We start from the raw sequence: 14,935 nt of genomic DNA, 5'->3' as shown, positions 1-14,935 counted from the left end.
TTTCAAAAAGTCACTTAATCAAACCCCAGGAATGGAAAGGAATATGGGATTTAGGCTTAACGGCAAGGAAAGGAACCCAACAAGTCATTCAACACTTCAGGACAAATTAGTACTGTATGATGATAGGATAGAGAAGTAACTGCAATGTGGATGTAGAGGAGAGTTCTAAGTGTCTTGCATTAAGAGCAATGTAGAGAGAGGGAGCTATTAAAACCATTACAAGATAATTGAAATCTATAGAGACATTTGCTGAGAAAGACACATTTGAAGAGCTCATATCAGGTAGGAAAATTCTGAAGTAATGGAATATGAGGGAAAAATATAAGACTGGAATAAGAAAACTAACAAAAAATAGCAGTCCTGATGCAAATGACAAAAAATGAGAAAGGTATACTCCATCATCATCATCATCATCATCATCAGCACTATGAGACATACTGAAGAGGAAGTGGAAATCATAAATATAATTCCAATAGACAGTAGGATGTTATAGGTTTTAAATAGGTTCACGGTAAAACTTAAAACTTTGAAGGGAGACCACTGCTTTAATATTTATTTTAATAGAGTACTGAGCACCACAGGAGTCATAAAATCAATGGTTAGAGCCTTTGATCAATTGGATAAATTGAGTTCAATAAATATTTGATCTTATATTGTCATGACTGACCTTATGTTGCTATTTCTATCGGAAGGTCTAGTAGATCGTATTGTCTTCATTCTGGAGACAACAGCTTCTAAGGTTGGACCTCTATCTTCTGAATTCAATACATGTACCTAAAATAAAAATAAAGCTCAAAATACAAAATTTGTTACATTCGCCCGTAAATATCTGTTTTAAGTTTCTTGATACTGTAGCTTCCAGGACCATGAGTCTGAAAAATTATAACCTGATGGCCACTTAGATTTACATATTTAATTTTTTTTTCAACTACTGTACTAACTTTCCTTTTCTAAATGGTAGTCACCACTATATCAGAAATGCTTATCTTTTACTTTTGAATCAACAAAAATAATAAGGAATGGGTACAAACAAGAAGCTGAAAATATGGTTGCAGTAGGCTTTGTATTTTTCCTAGCTACACAAATGTGAATTGTTTAAAATAAGGAAAGTCTTCAGTGGAGCTGGTATGGTCACTGAATTCGTTAATGAAGTAGTTAAAGACAGGTGGTGAGTTCATGCAAGTTTTCCACCCACTCTCATGTCAAATTCTCTTCACTTTTGACTTTCGACTCAGGACTGAAGGGGTGGTCGAGTTGGGAAATTCAACTCCAAAGGACTCAGGTTTGTATATCTAGTTAAAATAATAATTACTCTTAACATCCCACTATGGGGCCTGAGGTCAAAGGGTGGGCATCATTGGTAGGCCAACTGGTGTTATAGGCAAAGGACCATTAAAGGACTCATGGGGCGACAGATTTAGGGGGAACTGAAATAGAGGCAATCACTGGGGACACCTTCATGGGCCTCACAGAAACTTGTCTTACCGGCCCTGTGTTCATCGGAACAAGTGCAGGAACTGGAGGCTTTTTCATCGCATTAACCCGCACTAGTACTGGGGTGACCAGCATAAGGAGAGGCACTGGAGACATTCTCTTAGGCCTCAGATTTACTGGTACTGGGGTCATGGGGCAAAGCAAACAAGCCTTTGCTACCAGTCCTTCACTAAGGTTATGCATAACCTTACCTGAGACTTCTTTGAGTCAAACTCATCAGTGGCCGTTTGCATGGCTACAGGAGAACTTTTGTAGCATGCTGGAGTGGTGTGTTTTCAAGGAACTCCAAATGCCACCAAACCCTGTAAAACTCACTTGCAATCCCAAAAACAACGACGATGACCATGCTTACAACGACGACAACAACAACATTGTAGTGGTTTGTGGACTGAGGCCAGTTGTAGCATGCAAGACTTCCTAGTATCCGAATGCTGACCACACTCCAACGTTCACTAAACAAAAGGATGAAATGGTGGAATACCCAGAAATCTGGGCAAAAGGCAAACAGTCAAGAGAACTGGGCACTGGGTACCACCCCTCAATTTTTTATACTGGGCAAGGGGACCCAGCCAGAACCTCAAATCTCCCTATTATCTTTTCTTGGGTTCCCCATCTCTCTCCGCAGTGCTATGCATGGAGTCCTAAATAAGAGGAGCAGTATGCTTTCTAGGTAAGATATATTTTTATTTAAAGTTAATTGAACATTAGGAGGAAAAGAAATAATATTACATGGGGAAAAAACTTCAGACTAGAAATGGGGACATCTCACGTGAGGAAGCGTATTGAAAGAGGATTAACAACAAAAATTTATTGCAAAATTGAGGAAGAAAAAAGAAACAACAAAATGGAAATGAAGGTCTACAGAACTTCTTAGGAATCAATCCTGTCAATATCTAATCTACATATATATAAGTATAATTAAAGATTACAGCTTATACATTTGGGCTAAATTCAAATGCAATTTGAATAGCTAATCGAGTTAGGATCAAAAGGATTATAAGACAAGGCACTGGGGACGTTCTCTTGGGCCTCAGATTTACTGGTACTGGGGTCACGGGTATTAGGGTCATGGGGCAAAGCAAACAAGCCTTTGCCATTAGTCCTTCAATAAGGTTATACGCATCCTTTAGTAAGGTTACAGAGGGCCTACCTGAGAGACTTCGAGTCAAACCCATGAGTGGCAGTTTGCATGGCTACAGAACTTTTGAGGCATGCTGGAGTGCAGTGTTTTCAAGGAACTCCAAATGTGTCAAGCCCGGCGAGACTTGTTGACTCATTGTGCCCTAGGGGTAAGATGGCAAAAAGCTGTGACTACAAGCGGTCAGCAACCACAACCATCAGCATGCTCCAAAGACCTGAACTTTGAAGAACTGGAGCGAGGCACAGATGAGTCCAATGTCTACTTGCGAGGTACTCAAGGGGAAGACGACTAGAGAGGGAACCCTTCTGCATCGGCGAGAAAGGCGACCTACCTCGTACGGTGGAGGAGGAGCACATTTCTTTTGCTGAGGGTACTCTGCACGTTGAGCAACCTCAGTTTGCCGAGTGCACTCAACATGTTGAGCAATTTCAGCTGGCATGCTCACTCTGGGGATCACAAGCCTGGATAGGCCTCTGGGGAGACCATGCCAGCAACTCCTCAGGTGGACGAGAAGTTGCGGAGGGCGTTTCAGCGCGGGCCAAGAGACCTTCTGGAGAGAGTGCCACTGATGAGGCTGGGAGGGGAAGGCCATAGCCAGCCCGTGGAGGCAGATGTACGCTCCCACTCGGCACCAAGCTTCAGTGCCTCCAACAGCCATTCCTTAGAGGGGGAACCCAAGATCCCCAAGGGAGGCCAAAGCTGACGCATGGCATCAAAAGATAGACTTCCCCTCACCATTGGGTGCTACCGCTTTGCTAGAGGAAGCAGCAGGGCCCTCCGCACCTGAGGGTTGTCTGGGGATCAAACAGTCATCACTCTTACTCATTTGTCCTTCAGAGGAAACCAAACAACCAGAGTCAGCGGAAAGTTGACAAGGCTCCAGAGTAAGAAGTTGGGACTTCTTCTGTCGCCTACAAAACCATTCCCTGGGATGGTCACTGTTAAATGTTGGTTTGTTTGTCCTATGAAAACGCACCCAACGTTCGTTTACGCTGGTAAGTGTAGTGTTTGTCCAATGAGAACGCACCCAGGTTTGTTGACATTATCGAAATAGTTGATTTATTGAAAAATATGTTTATTTGAAAGGTTGATATGTTATTATGATTGGGTCATTACAATTATAAAGAGTAATCCATGTGAATTGTGATTATATTGTGAAAACTGTATTAATTTCCCGAGTGGATGGGAGCCGGGACTTCCCCTCTCCCGTTTTCGTCACATATTTGTATTTTTTTTACCTTTGGGGAAGCTTTAACGAGAATAAAAGTAATAAATTTATAATTTGCTGGTTAAATGGATTTGTCTTGTCTGTATCGCAATGTTATCTATTTTTTTTATGTGAAGTTTTCTACAAAAAGGAACCATGGGACCTGCGTGCTCCCCCAAGCTGTTTTTGAATCTGTAGTAGAGAGAGAGAGAGGAAATAAAGAGAAAACGGAAAGGTCGTTTCCTTTCTCCCGGAGTTTATTTTTGAGTATTACGAGATAATTGAGGAGGCTATGCCTCAAACTGAGGGGCTAATGGCCCACAATCAACATGGTGCCCAGACCCGGGAATCAGATGAGAGCGAGGCTGAATTTACTGGATTCCCCAACGACATAAATCATCTTAGGAGAGCAGTGCTGCAGAGAGAGAAGGCAACAATATGGCTGCGTTGTGCCTCAGAAGATTTGACCAGAGCCATGGCCGGTAATCCGACCTGGCATGAAATTACAAGTCTCGTAAAAGACTACGATAATAAGAAGGCCGACTGGGAAGAAATAATTCAGCGAGACCAGAATTCTATAGAGGATGTTGACGAGCTCCAGAGAAGAATACTTGAAGACCACCATTTTCTTCAAGAGGTAAGAAAAATCCGTACTGAAGCAGCAGCTACCTTAGAGAGGCTGGGCAAGGACAGAAACTTGGTTGCTAATAGGTCCAGTGAAGATATTAATTCAGGCAGTGAAGTCGGTAATGAGGGTTTTAGTGTGCAATTGCCTAAACTCCAGCTAGTGAAATTTGGCGGGAAAATAACAGAGTGGCGGCCATTTTGGGACCAATTCATGGCACTTGTGGACGATCAGCCTATGCCTCTTGTTTCCAAATTTATGTATCTTCAATCTGTTTTAGAGGGTGAGGCTAGGGGTGTACTACAGGGCCTCACCCAAACAACAGCTAATTACAAGATAGCCTGTGAGTTGTTAGAAGAAAGGTATGGCGATCCAGAAAACATTATATCAGCTCACCTTCAAGCCCTAATGCAACTTAGCTCATCTAGGAGCGCAAGGACTGAAATTCACACGTCCTCTTTGCGGAAATTACAGGATGAGTTAGTAGGCCATGTGCGCAGTTTGGAGGCCCTTGGAGTTGGAGGTGAACAGTACGGGCGGATCTTGGTGCCTATGATCCTTGCTCTGTTACCTCATGACATAAGGTTGGACTGGTCGCGTAGTGGACGGAAAAGAGGAGATCTCGACGGATTGCTGAAGTTCTTGCAACGAGAAGTGGAAGGCAGAGAGAGGGCAGAGGCTATCAAGAGACTAAGCCTTGGAAAATCCGAGGAACCCAGTGTAGAACGACGGACTAAAAAGCACACTCCCAGTTCAGCCTCTGCCCTTCAAACTTCATCAGAAGAAAGTGGTTCGAAGACGTTTTGCGCATTCTGTGGAAAGCTGCATCCCAGTGAAAGGTGTTTAGGTATAACTAAGCTCCCCCTTGCAGAAAGAGAAGAAGCCGTGCGTAATCGGCGTTTGTGTTTTAAGTGTTTATCTAAAAGCCATTATGCCAAGGCCTGTTGGGCTAAGTGTTCAAAGTGCAAGACTGGGAATCACAACTCCCTTGTATGTCGGAGATCTGAAACGAAACCCTCCGTAACAGCTAGTGAAAATAACCCTGTAGTAGAGGGAGTGCAAGAGGGGTCAAATTCTGTGACCCATGTGGGGGTAGCACCTTGTGAGGTGAAAAACAAGGTTAATTCAAGGTGTTGTGTATTGCAGACGGCCCAAGTCAGGGTAGTAGGCCATCAGGGTATCACATTTGCTACTGTAATGTTTGATACAGGGTCTGATCGGTCTTACATTTCAAGGGAACTGGTCAAACGGGTCAAGCCTAAGTGGCTGACTTCTGAGTATTTATCATTTTCTGCCTTTGGTGGAGGGAAGGCCTCTAAGGCAGATTTGTGTAGTATTTATGAAATAATGAGTATAGGGGCAAATGATCACAAATATAGTTTTAAGGTTGCTGAGATTGATGTAATTTGTCCTCCGTTATCTAGGTCCAAAGTGGACCCTAAGTGTTTAGAACCTTTTTCTCACCTTAAGTTGATCGATGAGTATGGATCCCATCGAAATTTACATATTGATATGTTGATAGGCCTTGATTTATATTGGAAGATGATGATCCCCAACCAAGTTATGTATAATGAAGGGCTTGTGGCCCAGGAGACAATTTTTGGTTGGATTTTGTCCGGATCCTTTAATAGGTCTGAAGGTAATATTGGTGTAAGTGTACAATTGTTAGCAATTGAGAATGTACAAGAGTGTAGTTTGAGTCAATTTTGGGATCTAGAGTCTGTTGGCATAAAACCCAACGAACTACATTCTGAGGCGATGAACCCTGACCCAGTCTTGGTTCAATTTGAGACTTTGGTAAGTTTTAAAGAGGGTCGCTATGAAGTGGCCCTACCATGGAAATCTGAGAATATGAAATTAGATTTGATCAATAATGAACATCATGCTTTGAGAAGATTGGAAGGTCTCTATAATAGGTTAGGTAAAAACCCCTGTCTGCAGGAACGATATATTAAGGTGTTTAATGAATATGAAAAGGAGGGTATTATTGAAGAAATTCCTTCCCATCAACGGGAAGGTGGGTATCCTATATTTTATTTGCCTCATCGGCCTGTGGTACGGGAAGGGAGCCTAACCACCAAGGTGAGGCCTGTTTTTGATGGATCTGCACGTGGCAGTAATGGAGTATCTCTGAATGATTGTTTAGAAAGTGGTCCTTCACTCAACCCTGATTTAGTTGAGGTGTTGTTAAGATTTAGAAGGTGGAGGGTGGCCTTAACAGCTGATATTACAAAGGCTTTTCTTCAAATAAAGGTAAGAAGGGAGGACCGTGATGTTCATAGGTTTTTGTTGAAAGAGGGGAACAATGTTAAACATTTCAGATTTATAAGAATGCCCTTTGGTAATAAGAGTAGTCCATTTTTATTAAATGCCACCTTAAAATTTCATTTAAAGAAATACCCTCTCACAGAGGTGGTTTCTGAACTGTATGAGAATCTTTACGTAGATGATTGGCTATCTGGGGCTGATAGTCCCGCAGAAGCAAGTTTAAGATTTGAAGAAGCCTATGGTATCCTGCAGGAGGCTGGTATGTCATTGTCAAAGTGTACGTCTAATTGTAAGACTTTAACTATAACTGAAGGTTCTAGTGAAGAGAGTGTCAAGGTTCTAGGCCTCCACTGGGTATCCTCCCCTGACTGTTTTACCTTTAAGGTTGAGAACCTGGACCCCTTTGGAGATATTGTTTGTACCAAAAGAAATGTTTTAAGCCTCATAGCTCGGTGTTTTGACCCCTTGGGGTTCATATGTCCGTTTGTTATGCATGCAAAAATACTGTTTCAAGAAATCTGGAGATTAGGTTTAGATTGGGATGAGCTATTACCCGAGGCTATGCAAGGCAGAGTTAAATTATGGGTTGTAGGATTTTCTGTGCTTGAGTCATTTAGAGTAGATCGGTACTTGTTTTCTGAGTCACCCTTTAAGGAAATTCCTAATGTTCAATTCCATGCATTTAGTGATGCTTCAGAAAAGGGTTATGGTGCTTGTGTTTATGTGAGAGTGCCTGAGGGGGATAAATTCAAGGTATCGCTGGTTGTTGCAAGAGGCAAGGTAGCCCCTATAAAAAGGGTTTCCCTTCCTAGGCTTGAATTACTCGGAGCCCTGTTATGTGCTAGACTCGTTGTGTTTGTGACGTCCGCCTTGCAGCTGGGTAACGAGGTTTCTGTTCAATGTTGGACGGATTCCACAGTAGCCCTAGCTTGGATAAAGGGGGACCCCACCAGATGGAAAACCTTTGTGGCTAACAGGGTTGTTGAGATTCAACATTTGACACCTCCTTCATGTTGGCAGCATTGTCCAGGCAAGGACAACCCAGCGGATCTTGTATCTCGAGGTGTTTTTGCTGAGCAGCTTTTGCAGTCTGATATTTGGCTGAAGGGTCCTCCTTGGCTCTGTTCCTCCCCGCTCCCTCATCAGGAAGGCAGGGGGGCGGACATTCCTTCAGAAGAGATATGTGATACTGACACAGTTTGTGTTGCAGTTGAAAATGAGCCGCCCTTATTTGAATTCACCCGATGGAGTTCCTTTACAAAGGCCCTTAATGTAGTAGGTTGGGTACTGAGATTTGTTGGGAATTGCAGACCTTCGTCCCGCAAATTAAGTGGACCTTTAACCTATGGAGAATTGACGAAGGCTAAGGTACAACTGCTGTACTTTGTGCAACGAGAGGCCTTTGCAAAGGAAGTAAATGCTCTGAGTAGATCTCTCCCCCTCCCAAGGGGTTCTTCCTTGATTAAACTTGATCCTTACCTAGATGAGGATGGGCTACTGAGAATAAAAGGGCGCTTAGAGAATGCAGACTTGAGTTTTGAGAGTAAGCACCCCATAATAATTCCTGGTACCCACATTGCTTTACTGTTAGTTCGTTTCCAGCATAGGTTGCTCAAGCATGCTGGTGTTGCTACACTTGTATCCACGTTACGAAACAGTTACTGGATCATTCGCCTTCGTCAGATTGCAAAGAAGGTTTGTCGAGAATGTGTGGCTTGTCGGCGTTGTGATGCCTCTGCTTGTTCCCAGCCTGTGGGGCCACTTCCCGAGTTGAGAGTTAAGTCGGCTCCTCCATTCACGGTTACAGGTCTGGATTTTGCTGGTCCTTTATTTTGTATTGATTTTCCATCCAAGAAATTGTATATACTTCTTTTTACCTGTGCTGTCATTCGAGCTGTTCATTTAGAGCTCACCGAGTCTCTTTCGGTTGTTGATTGTAATTTGGCCATTAGACGGTTTGTAGCTAGACGGGGTGTTCCAACAGTGTTCTACTCTGACAATGCTAGAACCTTTGTGAGTGTCTCCAACCTGTTAAGAGAACATTATGGCTCGTTGACGCCCCAATGGAAGTTTATTGTACCTAATGCTCCTTGGTGGGGAGGCTGGTGGGAACGCCTCATTAGATCTGTGAAAGTTGCACTGAGGAAAACATTGGGCACTAATTCTTTGTCCAAGAGTGAATTAGAGACTACACTTCATGAGGTGGAAGCTTGTATTAATTCTAGACCCTTGACATTTGTAGGTGAGGAACCTGATATCGCAAATCCTCTTACCCCTTCCCATTTCCTAATTGGCCGTTCTGCAGGTTTTCAGTTAGAGTTAGTAGATGATCCAGACTGTGGTGTATCCTCAAAGGATTTGTGTGTAAGAGAAGCTGTGCGTCTGGGTCAGTTAGACAAATTTTGGAGAATATGGCAGACTGAGTATCTTAGAAACCTGCCTTGTATGGTGAAGGGGTTCAAGCCAAATTGCAACCTTAAAGAGGGTTCTGTTGTACTAGTAAAGGATGAACGGGTGCCAAGGTTAAGGTGGCCTCTTGGAGTTATTACTAAGTTGTATCCTGGAAAAGATGGGGTTGTTAGAAGTGTTGAGGTTAAAACCAAACGTGGATTTATATCCAGACCTGTGCAAAATTTGTATAATCTAGAAATAACTGATTTGAAGGGTGAAATGGGTAGTAATTCCCAGGAGGAGAGACTTGAGAATCTTAGACAGGAGCCTGTAGAATCACCCTTAGTGTCTAATGTTGGTAAGTCCCGAAAGGGAAGACCTATTAAGGTTCCTATTAAACTTGACTTGTAGATTAAGGTAATAAGATAGCCTTGGAAGGCTCTGATGATGATAGGAGTGTTGAGACACTCCTATGGTGGGGAGGATGTTAAATGTTGGTTTGTTTGTCCTATGAAAACGCACCCAACGTTCGTTTACGCTGGTAAGTGTAGTGTTTGTCCAATGAGAACGCACCCAGGTTTGTTGACATTATCGAAATAGTTGATTTATTGAAAAATATGTTTATTTGAAAGGTTGATATGTTATTATGATTGGGTCATTACAATTATAAAGAGTAATCCATGTGAATTGTGATTATATTGTGAAAACTGTATTAATTTCCCGAGTGGATGGGAGCCGGGACTTCCCCTCTCCCGTTTTCGTCACATATTTGTATTTTTTTTACCTTTGGGGAAGCTTTAACGAGAATAAAAGTAATAAATTTATAATTTGCTGGTTAAATGGATTTGTCTTGTCTGTATCGCAATGTTATCTATTTTTTTTATGTGAAGTTTTCTACAAAAAGGAACCATGGGACCTGCGTGCTCCCCCAAGCTGTTTTTGAATCTGTAGTAGAGAGAGAGAGAGGAAATAAAGAGAAAACGGAAAGGTCGTTTCCTTTCTCCCGGAGTTTATTTTTGAGTATTACGAGATAATTGAGGAGGCTATGCCTCAAACTGAGGGGCTAATGGCCCACAATCAACAGTCACTCTTGACACTTTCCGCAAGGAGTCACCCGAGTGTAGAAATGTCGTTTTCACCCAGAGTAAAGGGAATGAGGATCCGTCTCCAAAGCCGACATAAAGGTCCCGCAAGAGTGACCTTTGAAGTCAGCGCAAACCCACATATTAGCAGCCCTCAAATAAGACCAGACACATCTGCAAAAGATAAAGAAATCAAGGCGAGTTTACGGGCAGTTCTATAAATAGGTTTTTACGGCAGAGAGAGACAGGAAAAACAAAAGTGAATCAATATACTAGTCTAGTGTGTGACCGCGGTGGTTTGTCTATCCGCCCCTAACTAGCAGCGGGTTGCTTACCTCGAACAAAAGGTTTACGGCTAGTTTCAAGATACGCACGAACAATATATCCATAGTAAAGAGCAAATGGTCTGTATTTGTGTAGGAAAAAATAATTCTTCAAAATATATCATCCAATGACAATTAAATCTTTCCATCCATTAGCAGTCTTCAGAATTATGTTCATACTTTTTTCTTCAATAAATATAAATTCCTTCTTTACACAGGTAGATGGATATTTCCAATTGAAATTATAATCAAGACTGTCAATTGATGAACTTTCAATGATACAGTCTAATTCATGGCAAGAATATATGCTAAAGTACTGTAGTCATTTTGAAAAAGTTACAAAAATATTTAGAAAAAACAAGACAAAGGTGGAATTCCGAAATAATGGGCAAGCAGTCCCTCAAATATAAACCATTCCTATTTACAAAACACCCTGAGCACTCGTTATCAATTCCATCTACAAAATATATAGAGAAGAAAGCTGCCATGTCATATATATTACCTGATCTTGTATGATACTCAATACATAATCTTTCTTTAATATTACCTCATCAATCAGAAGCAAAGAAATAGCCTGCATAAGCGCAGTATGGTCTCGCCAGCGTCTCGTAAGAGAATCCCACTTTTCAGGAGTTGTCAACACAATCTTGGAAAAAATAAACAAAAATTATTAGTTGATTTTTAACATTAATAATATGATTATTATAAATTACGACAGCAATATTTCAAGAACAAGTTAATATACTTAATATACTCTATTGTTCAGTAACAGCAGTAAAACTTCTGACCTGTGAACCTTTGATTACAGCTATGTCATCATGGTCTGTATCACCCGTCACTTCTGCACAGGTTACACCCAAAGGACTCATTCTTTGTTTCCAATCTGAATAACGCTCAGAAACAAGTGCTTTCATTGGGGCCACTAAAATATAGAAAAGAAATTTATTGTACTCATTTAGGACCAATATACAGCTATTAGTATTCCTAGTGGACCTAAGTATACCTACAGGTATACCAAATACCTAGACAAAAAGTTTTTCATCCACATGTTCAGATATACATGTTAGTTGCACATGTTTAGGTTTCTTACATATACTTGTAGGTGAGTAAACTCTTTTCAATATCATCTTAAAAGACAAGTACAGACAAGCTACAGGGCTAACCAAATTTCTCTTGAATTTGGTATTATAGTATCATAACACATTAGTTTAACAAACAAAAAAAGTCCCCTTACCTCATTTATATATTCTTACAAAGCTTTCTCAAAGATATTCTCAAATGAGAGGTTGAAATTGGATAAAAGTTAACTTATAGAAGTTGGATAGCTAAATAGGACAACAAATTCACTAATTAATACTATATATAGTATCATTACACCTCCCTATGAATCTTACAAATGAAAACTCAGCTGGCCTTTAAAAATAAAATTACAATACATTTATTATACAATATACAGTATAGTACACAACACTGTACCTTGTGAATCTTACAAATGCTTATAATATATAACCATTTAAACTACTTACTATAAACAACCCTTGGATGTATTCTGTTGCCATCGTCACATCTGGAATTCTCCTTTGCTACAGTCAGTAATCTAAGTATTGCTAACTCCATTATAACAGTTTTGCCAGACCCTGTAGGCGCCGAAACGACAACAGAACAATCTAAAAAAAAAATTAAATAACATAAAATGAATAAAACTACAGTACAATAATGATTGTTGTAATTTTAGACTAATTAGATAAGCAAATCTAAGCATTTACTTTACAGAAATACTGTACACTAATCTATGTAGTAAGCTTAAAATCTTAATTACCTAAGACCCATATGCTATATACATTAGAAAAGAATGAAAAACTACATGTACCATAAACCTTTTAAAGTTATTTCATCTAACCGAAACAATATAATTTACATTAATGAGGAATGCACAAAGACAACTCCCTTCTTGTCAAATGGACCCTGAAAATCCCCACCACCTAGCTTATATTTTGAACATTTGGTCCACTATTTTATGAAAAACTCTGACTGTACAAAACTGCTATATAATAAGATGATGACTAGCATTCTGTAATAAAAAAAAAACACATTATTATAATATTATAACTAATGTAAATACAAATTCTTCAAACAAAAATGATTAAGTTTCATATTACAATATATAATTTAACTTACCAGAACAAAATACATCATCAAATACTGTAGACTGAACAACATTGAAATAAGGAAATTGTGAGAAGAGGGACTGGTATTCAGGAGCTGAGAAGTTGTTAAGAAATAATGACAGATATTTTGAAATAAAACAAGTAAATGGACTTCACCTTCGTAAAAATGACAAAACTCTGAACAAATACAAAGTTATCTAAATGTTGCAGTTGCAGAGGTTAAAACCTATCAATTGCTTCATAGCTTTATAAACTTGACTATACTACCTCTATGTAAATCAGACACACAGAATTACTGTTCAAGAGGCCTATCTGAAAAATTCTGTTACTTTCACCTTTTTGGGGGGGGGAAAATAGCACATCACTCTCACAACATTTATCTGTCCTTCTGCTCCTATTCAACCAACATTAAAATCTTCAGAGATTCTACATAAACTTCATAACCTCAAAGGAAAATGTATCTATATCAACATGCACTGTAGGTCTACTGGAAAATTATTGAATCTATAAACTACTTTTAAACAATCTGAAAGACACTGTTAATGGTACTTTGGCCATCTCAAATTTTATGCACAAGCATGAATTCCATGAATTAATGTACTTGTTCCCTTTCAGGAAAACTAAAAGTCTGAACTAGATGAAGCAGGGGTGGTTAAAATGAAGGACACTGTTGAAACTCTTTTTACTATTCTGTCTTTGGTATTAGGCTATACTAGAACACACTGTAACCTTCAGCTCCCTTTTTTCTTTTCAGTTTGAGTTCCTTGAGTATAGGGTTAGTAAGTCTTATGCATTCTTTGAATTTCATGAAAAGATTTGCCATTGGATCAGTAGTAAATTTTCTTCCAATAGCCCCTGGTACTTTCCCCATATTTTATTGCTGTTACTGTATTTATCATATTGAATACTTTAATGTAGTTAACCCAAACTGGTGAAGTACAGTAAGACTTTTCATTGGTCAGGGAACCCACAGAAGAGGAAGCAGTGTCTATTGCAAGGTATATGCAGACAGTAAAAAGGTTCTCAACCGTCACTTTAAGCTTTCATCTATTCTGTTGGTTTTTTTATTTAGCAGTCCAATTTCTTCAACTTTGTTTACCACTTACAAGATTGAATCTTTAAAACTACCTCTATGAGTCAAGAAATGGGACTCAGCAGTACTCTCATCATAATGTCAAGGCTGATGCCGGTCAAGGGTACAAGAGGGTCTGCTTGAGAAGCCCAAATATTCGAGTAACAACCCTAAGAGGCTCAAGTTCCTAAAGAAGGAGACCATCCAAAGCTACTCCTGAGCCCAGGCTGATCCTCCAAAGGGGAAAAAATCTGAGCTCTTCAGTCTGTTGTCTAGCTAAAGGCTGAATGATGGCCTTTTACAGTAGATGGAGCGGAGCTTCCTTGGCAAAGGAAGCTGAGGTAAACTGCAATAAACTGCAAAGAGACTACGCAAAGCAAAGTATTCCTTCTATGATCCCACAAACAAAAGAAGGGTAATTTTACCGGTACTCAAAGGAGTTGCATCAGCATATTCTGATGTCACCAGATGTGTGGCACCTGGGAGCCATCACAGTAACCAAATTTACCAACAAACTGTTGAGTAACTGCTGTGAACGAAAGAGCTTATAACCCGTACAAGCAACCATACACTCCCCTTCCACTAGTATCATGTTCTGAGAAAGCTGGAATGAAGCATATGCCAGAAATCCTGTGACGTTCAGATGCGAGATGTTTAATCGTGTAGAGTCCAACAAGTGTGGTGAATACTAGAACCGTGTAACAAAACCTACAGTATCCTCAGGAAAGGGAACTTTCCAGATATGTAACCTCTTGCCTCAAGTAGGAGGCAAGAACTGACTAGGGTTATCCTCCCAAGTAGATAAGGTCCAAGTAATTACCTTTCCCCCAAGTGTATGAGGGGAGAGACTGGTCAAGGATGTTCTTGTCACTAGGCTGGGTGATAGAAGAAAACTGATCATGTAGTGGATAGTCAGACTGAAACAGATCAAAGCAGTGGCGGGGCATTTGGACACTGGAGGTAAATCTGTAACGCAACACGTTGACCCCTAGCACAACGAAATTGTGTAAGTGGAGATCTTAATTGTAAAGCTTATAAGCCACGGAGAATCGTGTGTAGACAATCAAGCATGTAAACCATAATGAACGTGAATCATAGTGTGATTGGACGATCATGGGTATGGATGACCTTGGTCATAGACAATTGTCTTCATGGAATGTGCGT

General features: G+C 40.3%; 1 protein-coding gene across 2 annotated transcripts in view; it reads right to left on the bottom strand.

The window, feature by feature from the left end:
• Positions 1 to 14,935, bottom strand: part of LOC137647110 (probable ATP-dependent DNA helicase HFM1) — a 335,745-nt gene that overhangs the window by 299,161 nt on the left and 21,649 nt on the right. For both annotated transcript variants that reach the window (XM_068380341.1, XM_068380343.1), the window contains exons 5-9: positions 12,710 to 12,793; positions 12,058 to 12,198; positions 11,320 to 11,453; positions 11,079 to 11,177; positions 668 to 774 (exon numbers count right to left, since the gene is read on the bottom strand). In XM_068380341.1, coding sequence (XP_068236442.1) covers positions 668 to 774; positions 11,079 to 11,177; positions 11,320 to 11,453; positions 12,058 to 12,198; positions 12,710 to 12,793 — 565 coding nt within the window. The remainder of the gene's footprint in view (positions 1 to 667; positions 775 to 11,078; positions 11,178 to 11,319; positions 11,454 to 12,057; positions 12,199 to 12,709; positions 12,794 to 14,935) is intronic.

Source organism: Palaemon carinicauda, chromosome 9 (assembly GCF_036898095.1).
Source record: "Palaemon carinicauda isolate YSFRI2023 chromosome 9, ASM3689809v2, whole genome shotgun sequence".
Lineage (NCBI taxonomy): Eukaryota > Metazoa > Arthropoda > Malacostraca > Decapoda > Palaemonidae > Palaemon > Palaemon carinicauda.
This window is presented reverse-complemented; position numbering and strand designations above follow the sequence as displayed.